The sequence below is a fragment of the Numenius arquata genome, chromosome 1, assembly GCF_964106895.1.
Source record: "Numenius arquata chromosome 1, bNumArq3.hap1.1, whole genome shotgun sequence".
NCBI classification, from domain to species: Eukaryota; Metazoa; Chordata; class Aves; order Charadriiformes; family Scolopacidae; genus Numenius; species Numenius arquata.
Window position 1 is genome coordinate 104,554,277 of NC_133576.1, and position 18,123 is coordinate 104,572,399.

Here is an 18,123-nt window from a genome sequence, read left to right on the forward strand (position 1 = left end):
GTCTTCTAGGGGTAACTTGGACTGGGAAACCTATACTCTCAAGTGGCAAATCACAGTTCAGGAGAATCTGTTTCCTGATAAATATGCCAAGAAAAAAAAACCCAAAACAAAACAGAAAAAGAAAGTTCTGATTTGAGCGGGCAATTGTTTAAGGAACTCCCAGTTGATGGCTTCCATTAATTAGAAAAAAAAAAGATACTGAATGCCTTATTTGCTATTCACAGTGTACAGTACAATTTTATTAGTTACTTAGCTTGCGTCCCTTAACTCTGCCATTCTTTTTATAATCATGTGGCAGATATTTTCTTTCAGTCTTATAAAACATGTATGTAAAGAATGAGAGAAATAAACTATCTTTCATTGCTGCCTTTTTCTCCAGTGGTGATAGTCGAGATACCATGGAGAAAAAATACTTTTTGAATTCTTGTGTGTGTTGTACTTCCTTCACACACAATCGTGTTAATTTTAACTGAACGAGCAAAACTCACATTGTATAAGCTCTGCAGGTTTATTGGTTCATTACATGTCAAACAGATCTTTTAACCTGGGATATCCTTATTGGAAGCAGTATGCCAGAGATCTACAACAAAAGGCAGTTGTCAGCCAACTTAAATAAAAGCAAGATTTCCTAAACTCTTCTATAAAGCTGTGAGTCATGAATTCTGAATTACCTCAGAGTGGTAAATAAATAATCACTACTAAATACAGATAATGTGTTAAACAGCTAAAGCTAGTAAATCACTAGTGACAGAGAGCCTTAAGGTAAATTCCTCTTACATTGGCACAGCCCTTTCTCAGAATGTTGTGGTTTTATGTCTTCAGAAACATACATGAATTGTACAATTGGTTACTCAGTGTTAAAATAATTTATAAAATACACAAATTTCCATCACTTGACTGCATTTACATACTGGCTTAGATTTTGCTGAATAATGGATCTCACTGGCAGAGCTAAAGACTTGGTGCACAGACACTGAAGTGATGGGCACCACAGAAATACGTATAAAAGACTGATCAAACAATAAGAAATCCTCTCCACTATGGAATTTCAAGCTATCAAGCTATCAAGCAAAACCAATCTCGGGTCTCCTGGCCAAAAAAAAAATAATATAAAATTAACACAGACAACACCACATTTTAGATACATAAATTGTCCAAAACATGGAGAGTAGCTTAAGACATGTACAAGATCCCTTTTTTACATGTAGTTGTAGACTTTTTTAACAGGAGGAGCTAAAAGCAAACTGTCAGAATGGTTGTCTCCCAAAGATAATTCATTGTAGGACTGACTAGTTAAAATCACCATTTAACAGCAATCCCAACATCAAAACAGGCTGTTGGGTCAACTTTCTTTCTTGAACTGATGAAACCTATGGCTTTGAGGGATTTGAGATTGGCAACCTCTTTTACATATGTGTGTCTAGTACAGATTAAATTTAATAAACCCAATACAACATTTTTAAACACTGCGCCATAGTGGTATTTTCAACAGACTATCTGAAGTATATATGGGACAAATCCTGAGCTAAACATTATATTCATTTGCTTCTTCTTGTTCTGTGCAAGTTCATTTTGAATGTGGGTTGGTTTTTAACTTCCGTCTGAAGGGATTTTTGAATTTTTCAAATGCAATAAAAGTACCCTTAGAAAAAACAGTAAAAAGTAGAAACTATATCCCAAGTTATTTTGCAAATACTTTTCAGAACAAATGAAAACCAAACTAAAAACACCCTCCAAAAAAAGCAGTGTTTATCTAGAACTGCAGTAAACAATTGCACGTTCTAAAGAATCAGATAAAATACTGCCCATGCCCCATTGGTAGTGACATGTTTTTCATCTCTATGAACCTAACAACAAAACTTTGAAAATGGTGGCATCTCTTAAGAGGTCAATCAAATATTCTACATTAAACAAGGTGGCTGAATGTGTTTTAAAAAAAAAAAAACAAAAAAAAAACCAACCAAACAAACAAGCAAAAAACAACCAAGGAGGTTCCAGATGTTGGTTCGAGTGTAATTTTTTGTTGTTAAACATGGGCTAGCAATAGAAGCTTCTACAAGGACTTGCACATAACCATGACTGATGGATGTATTTGTAGGCCGTTCAGTTAGCTCCATCAGCTCACTCAAACACATTTTGAACAGATTATGTACTGCAGTACTTCGTAGACCATACATTAAACAAGAGACTTTGCTCTGAGGCGCTGCTTCCCACAATCCATGGGGAAAAGGAAGCAGGAAAAAACAAAACTCATAGAGTTCGACAGCTACTGAGGCAACACTTGCCATTTACAATATAAGCCCAAATATTTTTGCAACACAACTATATATTAATTTAATAAAATACACAATATAGCTCTTATACACTCAACAATTTGGCTCATATGCACTGAATCTGCAATAAATCAATAAAAATATGTCATTTGATGTAAACACACTGAATCTTCTTACATTTGCACATTTAAATGATCATGTGATTTTTGTGGATGTCTAAGACATTTTCACTTTCCTGAGCTATTTTAGTGTCCAAAAATGAATAAAAAAGTGTTAATAATGTTAATTTCTTTTGTGTATTACCCTTAAAGGTAACTTTTTTTTTTAAACTTTATTTTACTTCAGTTTTTTTAAAAGTTACTGCTAGCTATTTATAGGTTGTTGGACACTAAAATGCTAAATAGATATTAAAATCTTTTTTTTTTTTTTTTTTATCAAGTGAATTAGCTTATGTCTGTGCAGGACAAAATGGACTATATCATTTTACATTTAATCTTAATATGATATGAAGTGTTTTACTAATGATCAGGATATGCTTTGTTGAATAATGACCTGGAATGGGTTTTTTTGTTTTCTTGTTCTTTTTTTTTCCATATTTGTGGCAGATAACTTTGTACATAAATGTTTACCACAAATGAATGTTAATGTTTGGTGTCACTTGGACTACTACAAGAACTCTTTTTAGGACTTTCAGTAGAAGCCTGTGGTGACTGCTGGAAATCCACCACAGATCAGAATTATTCAACCCTGTTTTTCTTGGGGTTTATACGTAAACAGTAAAGTCAGCATCAGCTATTGAGGACAGTCTTAAAGTATCGGACGTATTTCCATTCCACCTTTCTCACACCTTCCTATCAGATTGTCAAAATGGCATGGTCTCTCCTTCTTTCATTTTGTTCTTAGTGTACTTGACTCTGTCCTAATGAAAGCTTGGTCAAAATGAAACCAGTGTTATCTGTCAAAAAGAAAGAGCAGTGAAAAGAACATACTTGTGGGCACTTCAGATGTTCACTAAAAGCCTTAAAGCAGCATTGGTCTTCCTTCATTCCTGTAAATCTGTTACAACCAGGGGATTTATTTATTTATTGACTTTTAATCAGCAGAAGAGGAACGTAACTGCCAGCCTGTCCTTATTTTCCCCCTCACTTTCTGACAGCCACAGGGTCGCTTCCCCGACAGTCCTGCAAGAGCTTGTCTATTTCTCTCACAACTTCCTCGGCATCCACCGACTCCCTGCCTAGATCCCGGGCTGAACGGTCTAACTGCTCCAGAACAGAGTCCATCTCACTTGAGTCTCGGCTCACTCGGGAATGCACATCTGCAAAGGCCCTAGCCATCTGATCTGATGCAATGAAGGGAGCGTCTTTTGACTGTTTACTAGGCGATAGATACTGACTGTCAGTTGACAAGTACTGGCTGCTTGGTTCAGCCAAGGCTCCTGATTTCACTTCACAACCATCCAGTGGTCCTTTTGTTGAGGTGCAAGGCTCGATGCATGTCTTGGTTGGGCTGCTCGATGCTGAGGGAACCTCCTGAAGCAGAGGACTCAGGGCACGTTTGGCTTTTAAGTAAGGTTTAACATTGGCAATGAGAATTGTGTGCTCTCTCTTGTCTTTCCCAAATGTACAAAAAGTCTTTTTCCCGGTGGGATTCACAGTTTCGTATGTCTCAGTCTCAACATTAGCTTCAACTGTGGGTACAAAGAGATTTGTGCGATAATCTGCGTTCTCAGCCTGACTGGCTGCAGGGAACTGTGGCATCCAACACCTGTCAGAATGACCAAGCACTCTGCATTCATCTGTGCAGTTAACACATTCTTCTTGCTCTGTAAAACAAAGGAGAAAGAGAAAAAAACTCTAATTATAAGTGGATTTCTCTAAACTAATGGATGGGCTATGATCAACACGTGATGGGCTTACTTGACATCTGGTTTCTTAATTATGGAGAAAAAGAAGAAGCTATAATTAAAATATTTCAGAAGGACTGCATAAACCCGTTAGTTGAGACAATAGATTTATTTAACTGTTCTGTATGTATTAAAGCATTCACACAGCCCAATGGAAGTATAAAGGGGTCATTAGAGAATCATTCTCAGTGGAATTGAGCTTCATCTGTAAACTAATCTGCTGTAGAAATCTGTTAGGCTTTGTTCTGTAAAACTCATCCTAGAAAAGAGTGAACAGTACTTAAGGAACTCAAAAGGCATTATCAGGATTAATTTTTCAAATCAAATAACTGAGCAATGACTGCCTTTCTGGAAATACAAACACTCATAAAAATCAGCAAGCTGGCTTTTCATTTTTGTCACCTCCATTTCGTTTATAATTTTTATGTTGTGTGACAGTCACAAAATAAAAAGGTTTTCTTAAAAAGCCTACTTTTCCTGCTGAGAACAGAGAACTAGAATTTTCCATCAGTATGCATTAAATATAAGCTTGTCAAAAAGTGCATATTGCAATTTTATTAGACATGAGTATGGATCATGTAATCAGTTTTCCCCTTTTTTATTTTGGTGCAAGTAAGTGAAAATGGATTTGCTCAATACATACAATTTGGAAGAATGACAAACCGTGACACACTATTTGAACTGATAATGTTTTCAGATAGGATTTCTATATTCCTATTTCTTTCAAAGAATATAGTTAAAGAAGACTTTTTTATTCATTACATTTTTAGAACATAAATTTTGATACTTTCGGTTCTATAATAAAAAGACATAAAGAAAACTTTCTGTTTAAAGACCTGAGGTTGTCTGTCATTTTACACTAATAAATATGTTTGGATCACCATTTACTACTTTATAATTGTATACATGACTCTAATCCAATGTCAGGGATAAGGAAAATTCCTAAAATACTCTTGAAATCTGTTTTTTAGAAAAACACAACTCTGATTCAAGTTGCTTTATTTTTCTTCTTCTTATCAGTACTCTCTAGTAAATACTGACAGAATAAATCCTTTTATCATCTCTAGGTTTCAATCAGCTATACATTGGTCTTTAGCTATTAAACATTTTCTTCCACAAAATAGGCAGATGGGTTCAAATATTCATTTTATTTGAGGAATTTAGTATTTACAAAATGCCTGGAATTCCAGTTAGACAAATAACTATGAGTATACCTTTAAATGTATGGGTGAAACATACACAAACAGACATGCATAACAGGTCTTCAGAAAAGCAGAACAAACTTGCTGACCCAAAGATAGGGAAAATTTAAGTGATCATCATCTTTCTAAATTAGGAAAAAGATTCCTAGTAATCTAATAATGGCAGTACTAGATTCATGGACAGTTGTACAGCAGAAGCCTGACACAGAAGAAACACCAAAGATGATCTGTTAGAATCCAATAGTGTAAACAGTTTTGACTGTTCACATTTCTAAAAAGACATGAATATATGTGACTTAAATTTAAATCAGACTCTGTTATGTCACAATGATCAGTTAAATCAGGGTGAGATAATTTACTCAGAACTGATACTTGCTAATGATACAGTTCTATGAAAAAAAGTTGTTCTGTATATGTGCTCCCTTCATTGAAGATTTTAAGATCTAAGACTGGTGTAAGCCCTAAAAAAATATCAAAAGCAAGACAGAATGAGGTACAGAGAGAGGAGGACAGAGAGTGATTCTTGAGGAAAAGAATGCAATGGAAAGTCTTTAAATATAAAATTCACAGACATGAATCAGCCTCACCTCTGTGCCTGCTAAGATCATGGAACAGGTCTTTCTGGAAGATATATAAAAACATATGGAATACAGGGAGATGATTAGAGACAAGCTTGACCAAGGGCAGGTTCTGTCTAACTAGGCTAGTGTCCTTCCACAATGGAGTGACTGCATCAGCAAACAAGGGAAGAGCTATGGATGTCATTTACCTAGACTTTTGTAAGGCCTTTAATACGGTCCCTGATAATATTCTTGCTGCTAAATTAGAAAGAAGTGGGTTTGATGGATGGACTGTTAGAGGGACAAGGAATCGGCTGCATGGTCGCATGCAAAGTGTTGCAGCCAATGGCTCAATGTCCAAGTGAAAACTAGTAATGAGTAGTGTCCCTCAGGGGTCCACACTGGGATAACATTATTTAGTATCTGCATCAATGACATAGACAGTGGAATTGAGTGCACCCTCAGCAAATTTGCAGATCACACCAAGCTGAGATGTGCAGTTGATTTACTAGAGGAAAGGGATGCCATTCAGAGGGGCCTTGACAGGCTTGAGGAGTGAACCCCTGCGAACCTCATAAAGTTCAACGAGGCCAAGTGCAAGGTCATGCACCTGATTCAGGGAAATCACCAGTATCAATACGGACTGTGGGATGAATGGATTGAGAGCAGCCCTGTGGAGAAGGGGGGTACTTAGGGGTACTGGTGGAGGAAAAATTGGACATAAGCTGGCAATGTGCACTCACAGCCCAGAAAAAACATTGTATCCTGGGCTGCAGAAACTGAAAGAGGAGAGATTTAGATTGTAAATCAGGAAGAAACTTTTTAATATAAAGGTGATGAGACACGGGAACAGGTTTTCCAGAGAAGTCGTGGATGCCTCATCACTGGAAGATTTCAAAGTCAGGTTGGACAGGGCTTTGAGCCACCTGATCTAGTGAAAGGCCTTCCTGCCCATAGCAGGCAGGTTGGACTAGAAGATCTTTAAGGTCCCTTCCAACATAAACCATTCTATGAATCTATGACTTCCAGGAAAAAGTAAGCTGCACGCTGGTTTTAATGTGCAATAAAAGTCAGAATTATAGTAACAAAAAGCAAGGGTAAAAGACATCCCCTACCCGGGCACCATAACATCGTGACAGAACTGAGAAGAGTTTAATGAAGAGATTTAACTTTGTGGTCTTTGATTTTACTTCACTTGAATGAGATGTCATTGGTATGCATAACCATAGAGACAACATATGTGGTGACAATTGCTTAATGAAAAGGGAGCCACACAAATACAAGACATTGCTACACACCTCGTGCTATACACCTCATCCCACCCATCAGTTCACCTCCACTAAAGTTCTCTGTATCTAGTTTTCCGGAGCTTCTACAGCATCAAACAGCTGCTGCTTAAAACAGCCAAGTGAAACTGCTACTCTCTCTCTCTCTCAAAAAAGAAAACATAAAACTCCACAAACCAAACAAAATCAATATATTTTAAAAGGTACATGTGGCAAAAGCATTGGAGAGAAAGGTTCCAAACTTTAGCATGGGATGGGCTAGTTAACACTAGCCAAATTTGATTATGTTTTATCACAGAAATCCAAGAGAAATAAACAAAAAAATTGCCCCAAGACCAACCCTTTCAATATTAATTCTAGAACTTCAGATTTTACAAATGCTTGCTATTTATTAATTTTATTCTTTTTCTCTTCCTCCTAATCCTACCAAGTCGGTTGCTGTCAAGCTTAGCCTCTAGCTTTAAAAGTGGACCTATATAGTAAGAAGAAATAATAGGTGTTTTGTTTAGGATTTTCTTTAACCATATCTAAAACCATTTTTTCTTATGTGGAATTCATGACAATGCTGAGTAAAAGTTTTCTGACACCTTTAAAGGTTTCCTTAAGTAATTAATCAGCTTTCCAACTACCTGTTTTATTTTGTTTACTTTTATTAACTATCCTTTGTATAAATTTTTGTAAATAATTTTGGTCCCTATTTAACAAAAGATGACAATAAAAACATGCTGCATGTTAGCTACCATAAAATGCCCAGAACTGCACAATCAATGGACCAACACTTTTCTCTGCTGCTCTCTGTCTTTTCAATTATTCCATTAAAGCAGGATTCCTCTTTGCTCCTTTCTTTTTCACAGAAAAAAAAAAAAAAAAAAAGTACTTCCTGTAAAACATTCTTTTTACATTTTTTAACATTTCTTTAACATACTTTAATGTGTCGTGTCAAGAGCTCATAGTGTACTGGCAGACCATCAGTGAATGCAATTGGGAAGATTTCAATGCATTACAAACTATTTCATTAAACCACAAAAAGACCATCTGTAGGAGGAAAACTCTTCCTGCCTTTCAGGTAGTATTCTGTGTCATATTGTTTTAAAATACATTAAATAAATGTTCATATGTCTATATACAATTATTTGCTGTATACATTGACAACACATATATATGCATATGAAATATATGACTGGGAAGTTCTATCTTGGCACTGTCTCTTGTTCTAAAACGTGACTGAACTGTATTTGGATTAAAAAAAAAAAAAAAAATTAATAAAATTGTTCCCTGAACTGAGATTGAAATTAACAAACTTCAGATGAAAGGTAAAGATCAGAGAAATTCTCAGCCACTGGAAATAAGTTAACTACACTAAGTATTCAGTACTGTGCCAAAAACTATGCTTTGAGATTTTCAAGACTAGACAAGATTTCAAGATTAAGTTAATTTTGTTATAAGCAAGTTGTCCTAGGATTTTAAATTCTTAGCTTTTATGCATGTGCATAAATACACACTGGGTATGACCATAAGTCTTACACAGTATTTACATTATTCATTACTGTCAATAAAAATACTAAGTTTGCTTGTAATCTCTAAGTAAAAGAGATATATATCATATAGCATATATATGTTATATATATTGTGTGCCATAACTTCCTTCCCCTTCTCATTTCCTGCATTTGCTAAAGCAGTTTTTATACTTGCATTCATACTCGCAGTATTGACTAACTTTCCATTTCTGCTCCCTGGGCATCCTAGCAGGGACTGAATTAAATATGAAGCCAAAAAAGAAGAAGAAACAAATACTGAATGACCTTGAAGTGAAAACCACCTGCATTGCTTGAGCTTTGGTGCTGTAGTCTTGAAAATCTTTGTCTTTTCACTTCACTCTTTTATGTCACATCATAGGAAACGGATTTTGAGTATTGATTATCATACATTATAAGCTGCTTGTCTCACTATTAACCTGTAATTTTGATGGCTACAGCTAGCAGACAGTGAAGAAAATCAAACAGGCACTTTTGTACTAGCAGCAGAAACTATAAACACGAGGTGAACTATCACCACCGAGGGCCAAATTAGTATATATGAGAAAATAGAATCAATTTAAAGGTAAATATATAAATATATATACGTAAAATAGGTCATACACTGTGCTGTACAGCAAGATGTGCTGGTAAAGTGATATGCACCATCAGTCTTTATCTCTATACTTGTCTCCCTCCTGTTGAAAATAAACCCTTAACAGCGCAAGTGTGTACAATAAACAGAAGCAGCCTAGAGGTTTTCCTAACTCTCTGGAGCTTTAAGGGTAAACAGTCAGAAGTGCTTTATGCACTTAGGGGAGAACATACACTAAAATAGAACTGCTAAATTATCAGCCACAGAAAAAAAAAGGAAACAAGCTATCTGGAAGCAACAGACACCTAGATAGGAAATGTATTCTGGATAGAAATTTAAGATGGTGTAGAATGAAAGTTACATTGGCAACATATAAAATGCAATGCAAGGTATGTATTTTGGTGCAACATAAGACATATCTTACATATTTTATTCTATATTACCAGAGGAGCTATATTTAACATCTGCCTTCTGTAGCAAGTTTAAAGCAAAAGAAACTTTTGTTGTGCTATCTTTAATTTCCTACACTTTCCTCATAAATATTGTGAACAGAATTAAATATGGGTACTGATTTCACCCTAAATATATTTCACTATAAAGTTAATTAATTAATGCTTTAGATAGCTGACTCCTTTCAATGTCTAAAACTGAGATATCTTAGTTTGACTTACTAATTATATGAAATTTGCATAATAACAAAGAAGAAACTCAAGATTTATTTTTTTTTAAACAGTGACTCAATGTAGTCAAACTGAGTTAATACATACAATATCTTTTCTAATTTAATTGGACCCTAATTATTTAAATTACACATAAGCACACAAAGCAGAAAAGCAAATGAAAAGTAAACAATCCATGTACATAAAACATCAGCATATAAACATTTTCAAAAAGTATTTCATGTATTATGTTTATAAGATGAAGAAGACTATACTCTGTATCAAAGTACTGCACATGTAAAGAAGTAAATGTTCATGCTTTGCTTTGTGTAGGGAAAAGTAGACTTTAAATATGTGTATATACACATGTACATATATGCTTCTATATATACGTATATATGTATGTAAAGATACGTATATATATGCATATATTTAAAACCTGATTTCCCCTATACACAAGCCTGGACCATAGACCTATACCTATACCTATACCTAGTCCTAGATATAGACCTATTCAATCATATTCCTCCCAAAACATGTAAATGATGTTATTAAATTGTATTTGAAGTTAAATGAAGCAGAAAGAGTTCAGATCATTATAATTTATAAAATATAACCTGGTAAACAGTCATTCAAGTGCATTCTGTTCTAAGAACTTTTTACTCACAAAGTATAAAAAAATGTAGCATATGTTCAACAGTGAAGGCTAAGTGAGGATATGGCTAGCTAAGTACATGAATAACACTGAATATTTTAAAATGTCAATAGCTTTCCTTATTTTTTATTGTCCCAGGAAATGCTAGTCTATCTTTCAGATATCTTAATTATTTACTCTTTTTTTCTTTCAACAGGTGACACCTAGTTTTTACTATTCCATAAACATCTCCTCCTAATTGACTTTTTTTTTCTTCTTTTCTATAAATATGGAAGCTTAAAAATAATCATTAATTGTCAGGGAGGTCTCACTGGCTGACTCAGTTGACTGGAATGGCTATCAACTAGCAGCTCCAAATTAAAAATACACTGGAGGACCCACTCCAAAATATATGTCTTCTTTTTGAAGCATGCAGTTTCACACTGCTGATACCATCTAGCTTCACTCTTGAAATGCTCCATTCTTCATTGCATTACAGGCTGAACAGTAATGCATATGTTTTCTGACCCTTGTTTCACATTACAAAGAGAAAGATCTGCCTTTGAGTGCATGCATGGGGTTCACATTGGCTTCCCTAGGAGACAGATTCATTTCACTCTTGATGTTGTGAATTTGTATTCATTATTGAAAATATTTCCTTTCAGAATTCATTCAATAATGAAACAAGATGTAAAATCCTTTGTAGCTTATACTTCTATGGTCTAAGCACAAACACATGACATAAAAACACCCAACCAGTACTTGCTTTAGACTAATAAAATATGTTTTACATAATTTAATACCTTGAATAGATATGAAAAATCTGTTTTTTATGGACATATGTGTAAACAGATGGACAATAAATGGCATCTAATTTCTAATAGAGAATATAAATAACTCTACCTTTCAGAACTTCAGTAATTTCTGTACTATGACCAGAAAACCTCCCAGAATTGCTGTCTTACTTTTTTATGGCTCATGGTGAAATGGTATCTTACTTTTTTTGAGACAGGCAATTGCCTTTACTAAAGAACTGAAAAGGCTATAAGTAGGTATTTATTACAGGAGAGAAATAATGGGCTGCTTTGACATGTCCTAAACACTGGGGCTATATGACACTTCTGATGAGAACAATCAGCTAAAGTACTACTACTGTGGTTGGATTCCTGTTTAATTACAATTGATTTTGACATAAATGAGCAGAGGTAAACAAATACTTCTATACACATGCTTGCTGTTATTAAACAGAGCTGTCTCCAATCTGAGTATTTATATTGGCTTGTCTGTTTAAAGGCTCCTTTCAGTTAGGCAAGGCAATTATGTAGCTCAGATTAGCAAAATGACTGGCAGTAAAATGAGAATGGACTGCTACTTTTTTAAACCTCTTGGATCTCTTGGTCTTTTCCTGATATCATAACTAAAAGCTTCTGAGGTCTGTAGTCCTTACAGAGTTTCCCATTGTTGGTTGTTGGGCTTTTATTAGTTTTTTGTTTGTTTGTTTGTTTGCTTGCTTGTTTTCTGGAAACAGGATAAAGACAATATATGTTTTTATATTGACATGGCATAAAACATTTTAAAAGTCATAAAAAAATAGTGGGCCTATGGATTTAACTCTATCTCACGTTTGTCCCAAACCATAAATATTGGAGGAATATTTCAGGATTCCACAGCGCACTACAGAACATTTATCGTTTTCCTTATGGGAACATTTAATATACTTCTTATGGAAGTATGCTTTAAATTCATGCTTATGATTTAATGGCAATCACATGTTTTTCTTTAAAGATGGTGTAAGAACAAGAAAATATTTCTGTTACCTGAAAATTTTCCATCCTCACAGCGGGCTGGTCCACAGATCCCAACAATGGGTCTTTGGCCTCTGCCTTGCTGTTCTGGAGGCAAATCAGACCTGTGAGTCACAGACAGGGATAGGCTCTGCTTCCAAAATTCACAACAACATCAAAACTTCCACAGGAGAAAAAACAATTTCTATCTGTGGCCCAGGCACAGCTCACGGCCCTTGAAATTTTTCACTATGCTTCTTAAAGGTGTAAACACAGAAGTCTATAGTTGGCAGTGAACTGAATATATATGACTAGTAAAAAAGGTGTCTCATTTCTTTGTATTAGAGGAGAAAGAGGAGAGGCTGAGAATGGACACCAGTTTTGGTTTCCGACGTTCACCTTGAAGTCAGTCTGGCACCTACTCTAATTTGCAGTAAAAAGACCACATTACAGTTATGAAAAGGTATTTTTGCCTCTTCCCCATCCCACCATAAAAAAACTCTTCCTAGCCTAGGGCTGCAGGGAGGAAACGTGCAAGGACTAGCTATGCCAGCCCTGTGCTTAGCTGAGAAGCTACAGGGAAATATTAGTGATCGGACAGATTCATAGTTTTAAACTGCAAATCTTTGTTGTAAAGCCCAAAAGCTGTTTCCTGGAAAAGAAGAGAAACAAAACTGCAGTAATTAACAGATGAGAACAGGCTTCTGGATCTGTTAGAAAGAACATTTTTAATATAACACATTTTCCTACTCTTGATCAAGGCAGTTCCACAGATTTCACAGTGGGATTGTTTCAGTACTGGCACCTAAAAATGCAATGATTCTTAAATCTGAAATCTAACTGAATTTGTATAATCATTTTCAAAATTTGCATGAACTTCACATTCTTTTTTACTAACTTTATTGCAATCTACTCACAATTATAAAATTAATAATTTCCATATATAATTTGTAATATTTATTTAATACTAACACTGTATATTGTACCGTGGCAATGTTTAGGAATCCAGTCATTAACTAGGCCCATTGTAAGGCATCCTATATGAATATTAATAGATTTTACAGTTGGAGACGAGGTAACAAGTGATTATGACTAACAAAAGCAATGAATGGGTAGGAAAGACACCATTAGTGAAAATATAATCAGGCTGTTGACATTTCCTGAAAATACCAATATAAAAGCTCCATAATTTAAAGAAGCTATCCCCATCTGTCACACCGTCAAGCCACCAACGATTAGCTATATATTACACCACTGAGCCTTCCTCAGTGGTTGCCAATTATCTCAGTATACAAATCTTTAATTAAAAGGCACCAAGGTTTTTGCTTTTTAAGCTTGTCTCAAATTTGGATATGACAACTTCTTTACAGACATTGACTGATGAGGGTGCCACTGAGAAGAAAGACATGAAAGGCTTCTGAAGAAATTTGTTTCTATGCCTTTTTGATAGCTCTCTTTACATCCTGACTATAGGTAGACTCTCTTGAATGGAAGAAGTCTGTCAGGTTCCACGTAGGAGCATGATTTTGTCCAAAACAGAATCAATGCAGTAAAGATTTTCAAATGCTGTTTTCCTGTACAAAGTCGCACAAAAAATGACTACAGGCTATATGGATGCTGAACCACTCAGAATATGGACACTTGGATGAAAGAGAGTAGTTTCCTCCACATTCCTGCCAGCATGCCTGGATTTACATTCCAAATCTCCTGTACCAGACATAATGGGACCACGTCTGTTTCATACTTATAGATGGAAAAGCCCACTGGGTATCATTCTCTGCTTCAAAAGGTTGATGTCATATACAGGTCATATACTTTGGACTTCATGAGTGGTACAATGCATCTAACAGGAGGAAGAACATTTTTCATGATGCTGCTCTCAGAAAAACGCTGAAGTTGTCCAGGCATCTTAAGGAGCTCTCACTCGTACATACAGATACAGAAATACCTTCTTAGGAAAAAAAAAATTATTTAAGAGCTTCATATAGAGTCTCCCCTATGCTATGCTAAGTAACATATTCATTATTGTTTGATTAGATGGTGCCCTAGACTATTGTTTAGCAGATTGCTGCTGGTATGTTTTATTACCACCTTCAAAAGAGATTTGCAGAATGGGATTACCCTTACACAAGTTCATGAAGCACCTGCATTGTCTTAGGAATTTGAGTTTCATAATGCTACCTTGCTTAGCTTTCTGCCCAGATAATAGTCCAATTAGATCAATCAAAAAGAATAATTAAGGATGCCTTTTTCAGATCTGACTCTCTAAATATAACTAGTTTGACAAAAATAATTGTACTTGTAAACATATTCAATAACATATTTTCAGGTTCTCCATGAACTGTAAATGAATATTCTGCAAGATGACTTCAGAATATTCACATCTTCTTTTCTCCAGATCCTTCATCAAGAACCTTAAATTCCAGATCAATTTCTTATATTTCAAGGATAGATGAGATTATAGATATTAACACTAATACAAAAAATCTTTCTTGCTAGTTACTTTTATTTGCAGCCACTGAGCTGCTCAACTGAGAGTCATCTTTTTACCTGTCATCTTTGCATTTGTTATAGCTTCAACTTTTGTATTGATGTCAGAGTACTGTGATGTGACAAAACATATCTTTAAGAAAAATTGGTAATTTGGGAACTATTTCCAAAGATGTTGTCATTATGTGTTCATTGTTTTTACTAATATCTTCACTCTTTAAGCCTGCTATACTGTTAGAAGCTATTTTTCTGGTCTCTAGCAACCACTCAACTGAGCCCTCATCATGTTCTTATAGGAAATTAATTTTAGTCCTGGAGAAGAATTAAAGGCTAGTTACAAACATCATGACCAAGATGCAGTCAGGGTAATTTCTCTTAGCTTTGCCCTCAGTTTACTTATCTGAACACCCTTCCAAAGAAAGCCAGCAGTGAGGCATTAGATAAGTTAAACACTGTTCTGGCAAAACAAGTAAAAGATGCAACTGCTAACTTTAAAGCTACTGAAGGATTCAGAATATGTCAGTCGCTGTCAGTCTATTGATTTCCTTTAAGAAAATCTTTACTCTGTAGAGGTGGTGAAGATACTACACCCCTAGAAATGGGGCAGACTTGCTATAAAATGCAGTAAAACCTTTTCTAGGCATGGATTATGTTCAACTTTCTTGGGGTATTTAAAGAGACCTTTTCATTTACTGGAACTTATCACTAAAATATTTATTTGATTTTGAGTTTCATGTATGCTTTACACCATGTCTTGATTTTAATGGCTCTCCCTCCTCCCAGCCTTTTTGTTCTATTGGAAAGAAAAGGCAAGAGACCTGTACAGTTATTATTGGCTTGAATTCTTAGTATCACAGATAATGGGAAGCAGAGACAACTGAGCCCAAATATCTCCTGCACAGTTTTTCAAAATCAGTCTCTGAGTTTCCTAATAAAAATGTAGCTTTTCTTTGTTATTCTTTAAGAATTGCTTTAATTCCCAAGGAGACAAAAATTGTGTGTGAAGCACCATATCTGAAAGCAAGGCTCAGCCTGACCTTGAATAAATTCTTTAAGGAATTAAGGTAAGAAAAAATTGTTTTACGGAAAAAAAGATAAAACTTTTTTTTAAGTCTACCTGTACAGCACAGGCATGGTTTGTATCCCACTTCTCAGGTATCTAAGAAACAGTTTAGCAGAGCTCGAAACTTATTTGTAAGCTCTCAAGTGACTCTCTGCAGTTCCAGCTGAAGATGGATACAAGGCAGCTAATTTGCTACCACCAAGGGAAAATGTTATAACATAAAAACATTCCCTCCCTTAGCTTCAAAACTGTCGAGTGCCTAGGGAGCCCGACTATTTGTAGAGTTGATACTACGCATATGCTTCCTCTGTAACTGTTACATGCATACATCTGGCATCTGTCTCTGTGTTAAACAGACTTAATTGCCCCAAGTATTACTATGTAAAAAACCTCTAACCTAGATGGTTAGAGCAAAAGAAAGAAATGAAAGGATATATGTGATTTTTGTAGAATTATTTTTGCATTATTAGCAAGATATGCAAAGAGCTCTGCACTATGGGTATCAGCGAAATATTTTAGCTCTGCCGTCTGAATAACTTTAAATAGAGATTACGCCCTTAGCATGACATTTGGCACTTTGTACAGCCTCTTAATCAAATGGGGTTGTTTTAGCTGGAATTCATTTTTCTATTTATCCACCCCTCTCCCTTTTTTTTTCTTTTTCCCCCTTTCTTTATTTTTGACCCTCCTTTTGTTACCCACATCAGACTTCAGAGCATTTAATCATTTGCCAGGCATAGCTGGACCGATTCTGAGGAGATGTCATCTCTTGTTTTTTAGGTGATATAAGGGTGACTCTACATGTGAGTACATTATTCAGCTCGCTGTTGCCAATGAAGTCAAGACTCGGGCAAAGCACTTGATTTCAGGTTTCAATATATTTTTAAAAGATCAAAGAGCATGGCAAATCTTGTTCTTTGGTTAGGCAGACCATGCAGAACAGTAAAAGATGGAAGTAGCTGCATAGAACTAATACTAAATTGAAGGTCTTTTGAAGTTATTTTAACCTTTGTGTCAATGTTCATCTCAAAAACACCAAGCAAAGTAAAAAAAGAAATAATCTAATTGGGAAAATACACAGAAACAAGTTCTTCCTGTAAAGTAAGATAAAAAAATGTGGGTGATTTGATATCTGACATTCATGATAGCAGAAATGAAGTATGCTCAAGGTACTCCTTGTACTAAGGTTTATTTCTTTGAGCAAGACTACAAAGCATAGTCTTTCCTAAGGCAACTGTACCTGCCTAAATTTATTTAGGATTCAGGGAAAAGGTATTCCTACAGCTGACATCTTCTGAAGAGCCTGGTTTCCTCCTACCATGTGCACTAAATCCTAGTGAGCAGGAAGACAGACCATAGATTTTTCACTCCTCCTGTTTAAGCTTTATTATCATGCAATAGGGAAACAAACCAGAGAGAGCTTCTATCTAATCTGCTATTTAAGGGAGAGTTCTTGTCAATCAAGAGAATGAAAAAAACCCCACAGGCAGTAGACTCAGAGGCTGAATATTAGTTTCATCAGATGCCTAACAGCAGCTACAAGAGAGAGAATAATTTCATTCAAGAAACAGAGACAGCCACATAATATAATTTCTGACAATTAAAATTAGGCTAGAATTCTTATGCTGCCTCTAGAATCAGTGGAGAAAGATGAATTCAACGAGCCATTCAGATAGTTGGTGACAGGTCCAGATCTAAAGCACTTCCCAGATAGGCCTGCCTATGAATGTGCACGAAGTTGATATCCTGAAGTTATCTACCACTGTGTTAGACATGTACATCCATCGGTCCTATTAGTTGTATTAAGCTTTTCAGGACTCAGAAAATTGCCTGGGTCTAAGGGCCCAATATTCCCTAATTTAATGTAGATGGGATTTAGGTGTTTAACTCAGCATCGCTAGTCCTCTTTCCTAAGATGTGCTCCTAATGCACATCATTCTGCCATTGGTAGGAAAATTGTCCCCTTGCAAACTAATAACTTAGTGATTGTATGCATATATAACTTCTCAGAGTTCCACAGAATATTCATTCAGAGTCTAGTCAGATTAAGTTTTCTGGTATTCAGTATTTTCCCCCTGAGCTATTTTCTTGCAAAAGTAAAGCAACTTTCCTTCTTCCTTAATACTGTGCTACCATGGTTATACTAAACTACTACAT

General features: G+C 35.5%; 1 protein-coding gene across 1 annotated transcript in view; it reads right to left on the minus strand.

Annotated features, from left to right (window-relative positions):
• Positions 1–3,360: 3,360 nt before the first annotated feature.
• Positions 3,361–18,123, minus strand: part of PCDH17 (protocadherin 17) — an 87,888-nt gene continuing 73,125 nt past the window's right edge. The window contains exon 4 of the mRNA XM_074153148.1: positions 3,361–4,098. Within this exon, the coding sequence (XP_074009249.1) occupies positions 3,416–4,098 (683 nt within the window). The 3' untranslated portion in view covers positions 3,361–3,415. The remainder of the gene's footprint in view (positions 4,099–18,123) is intronic.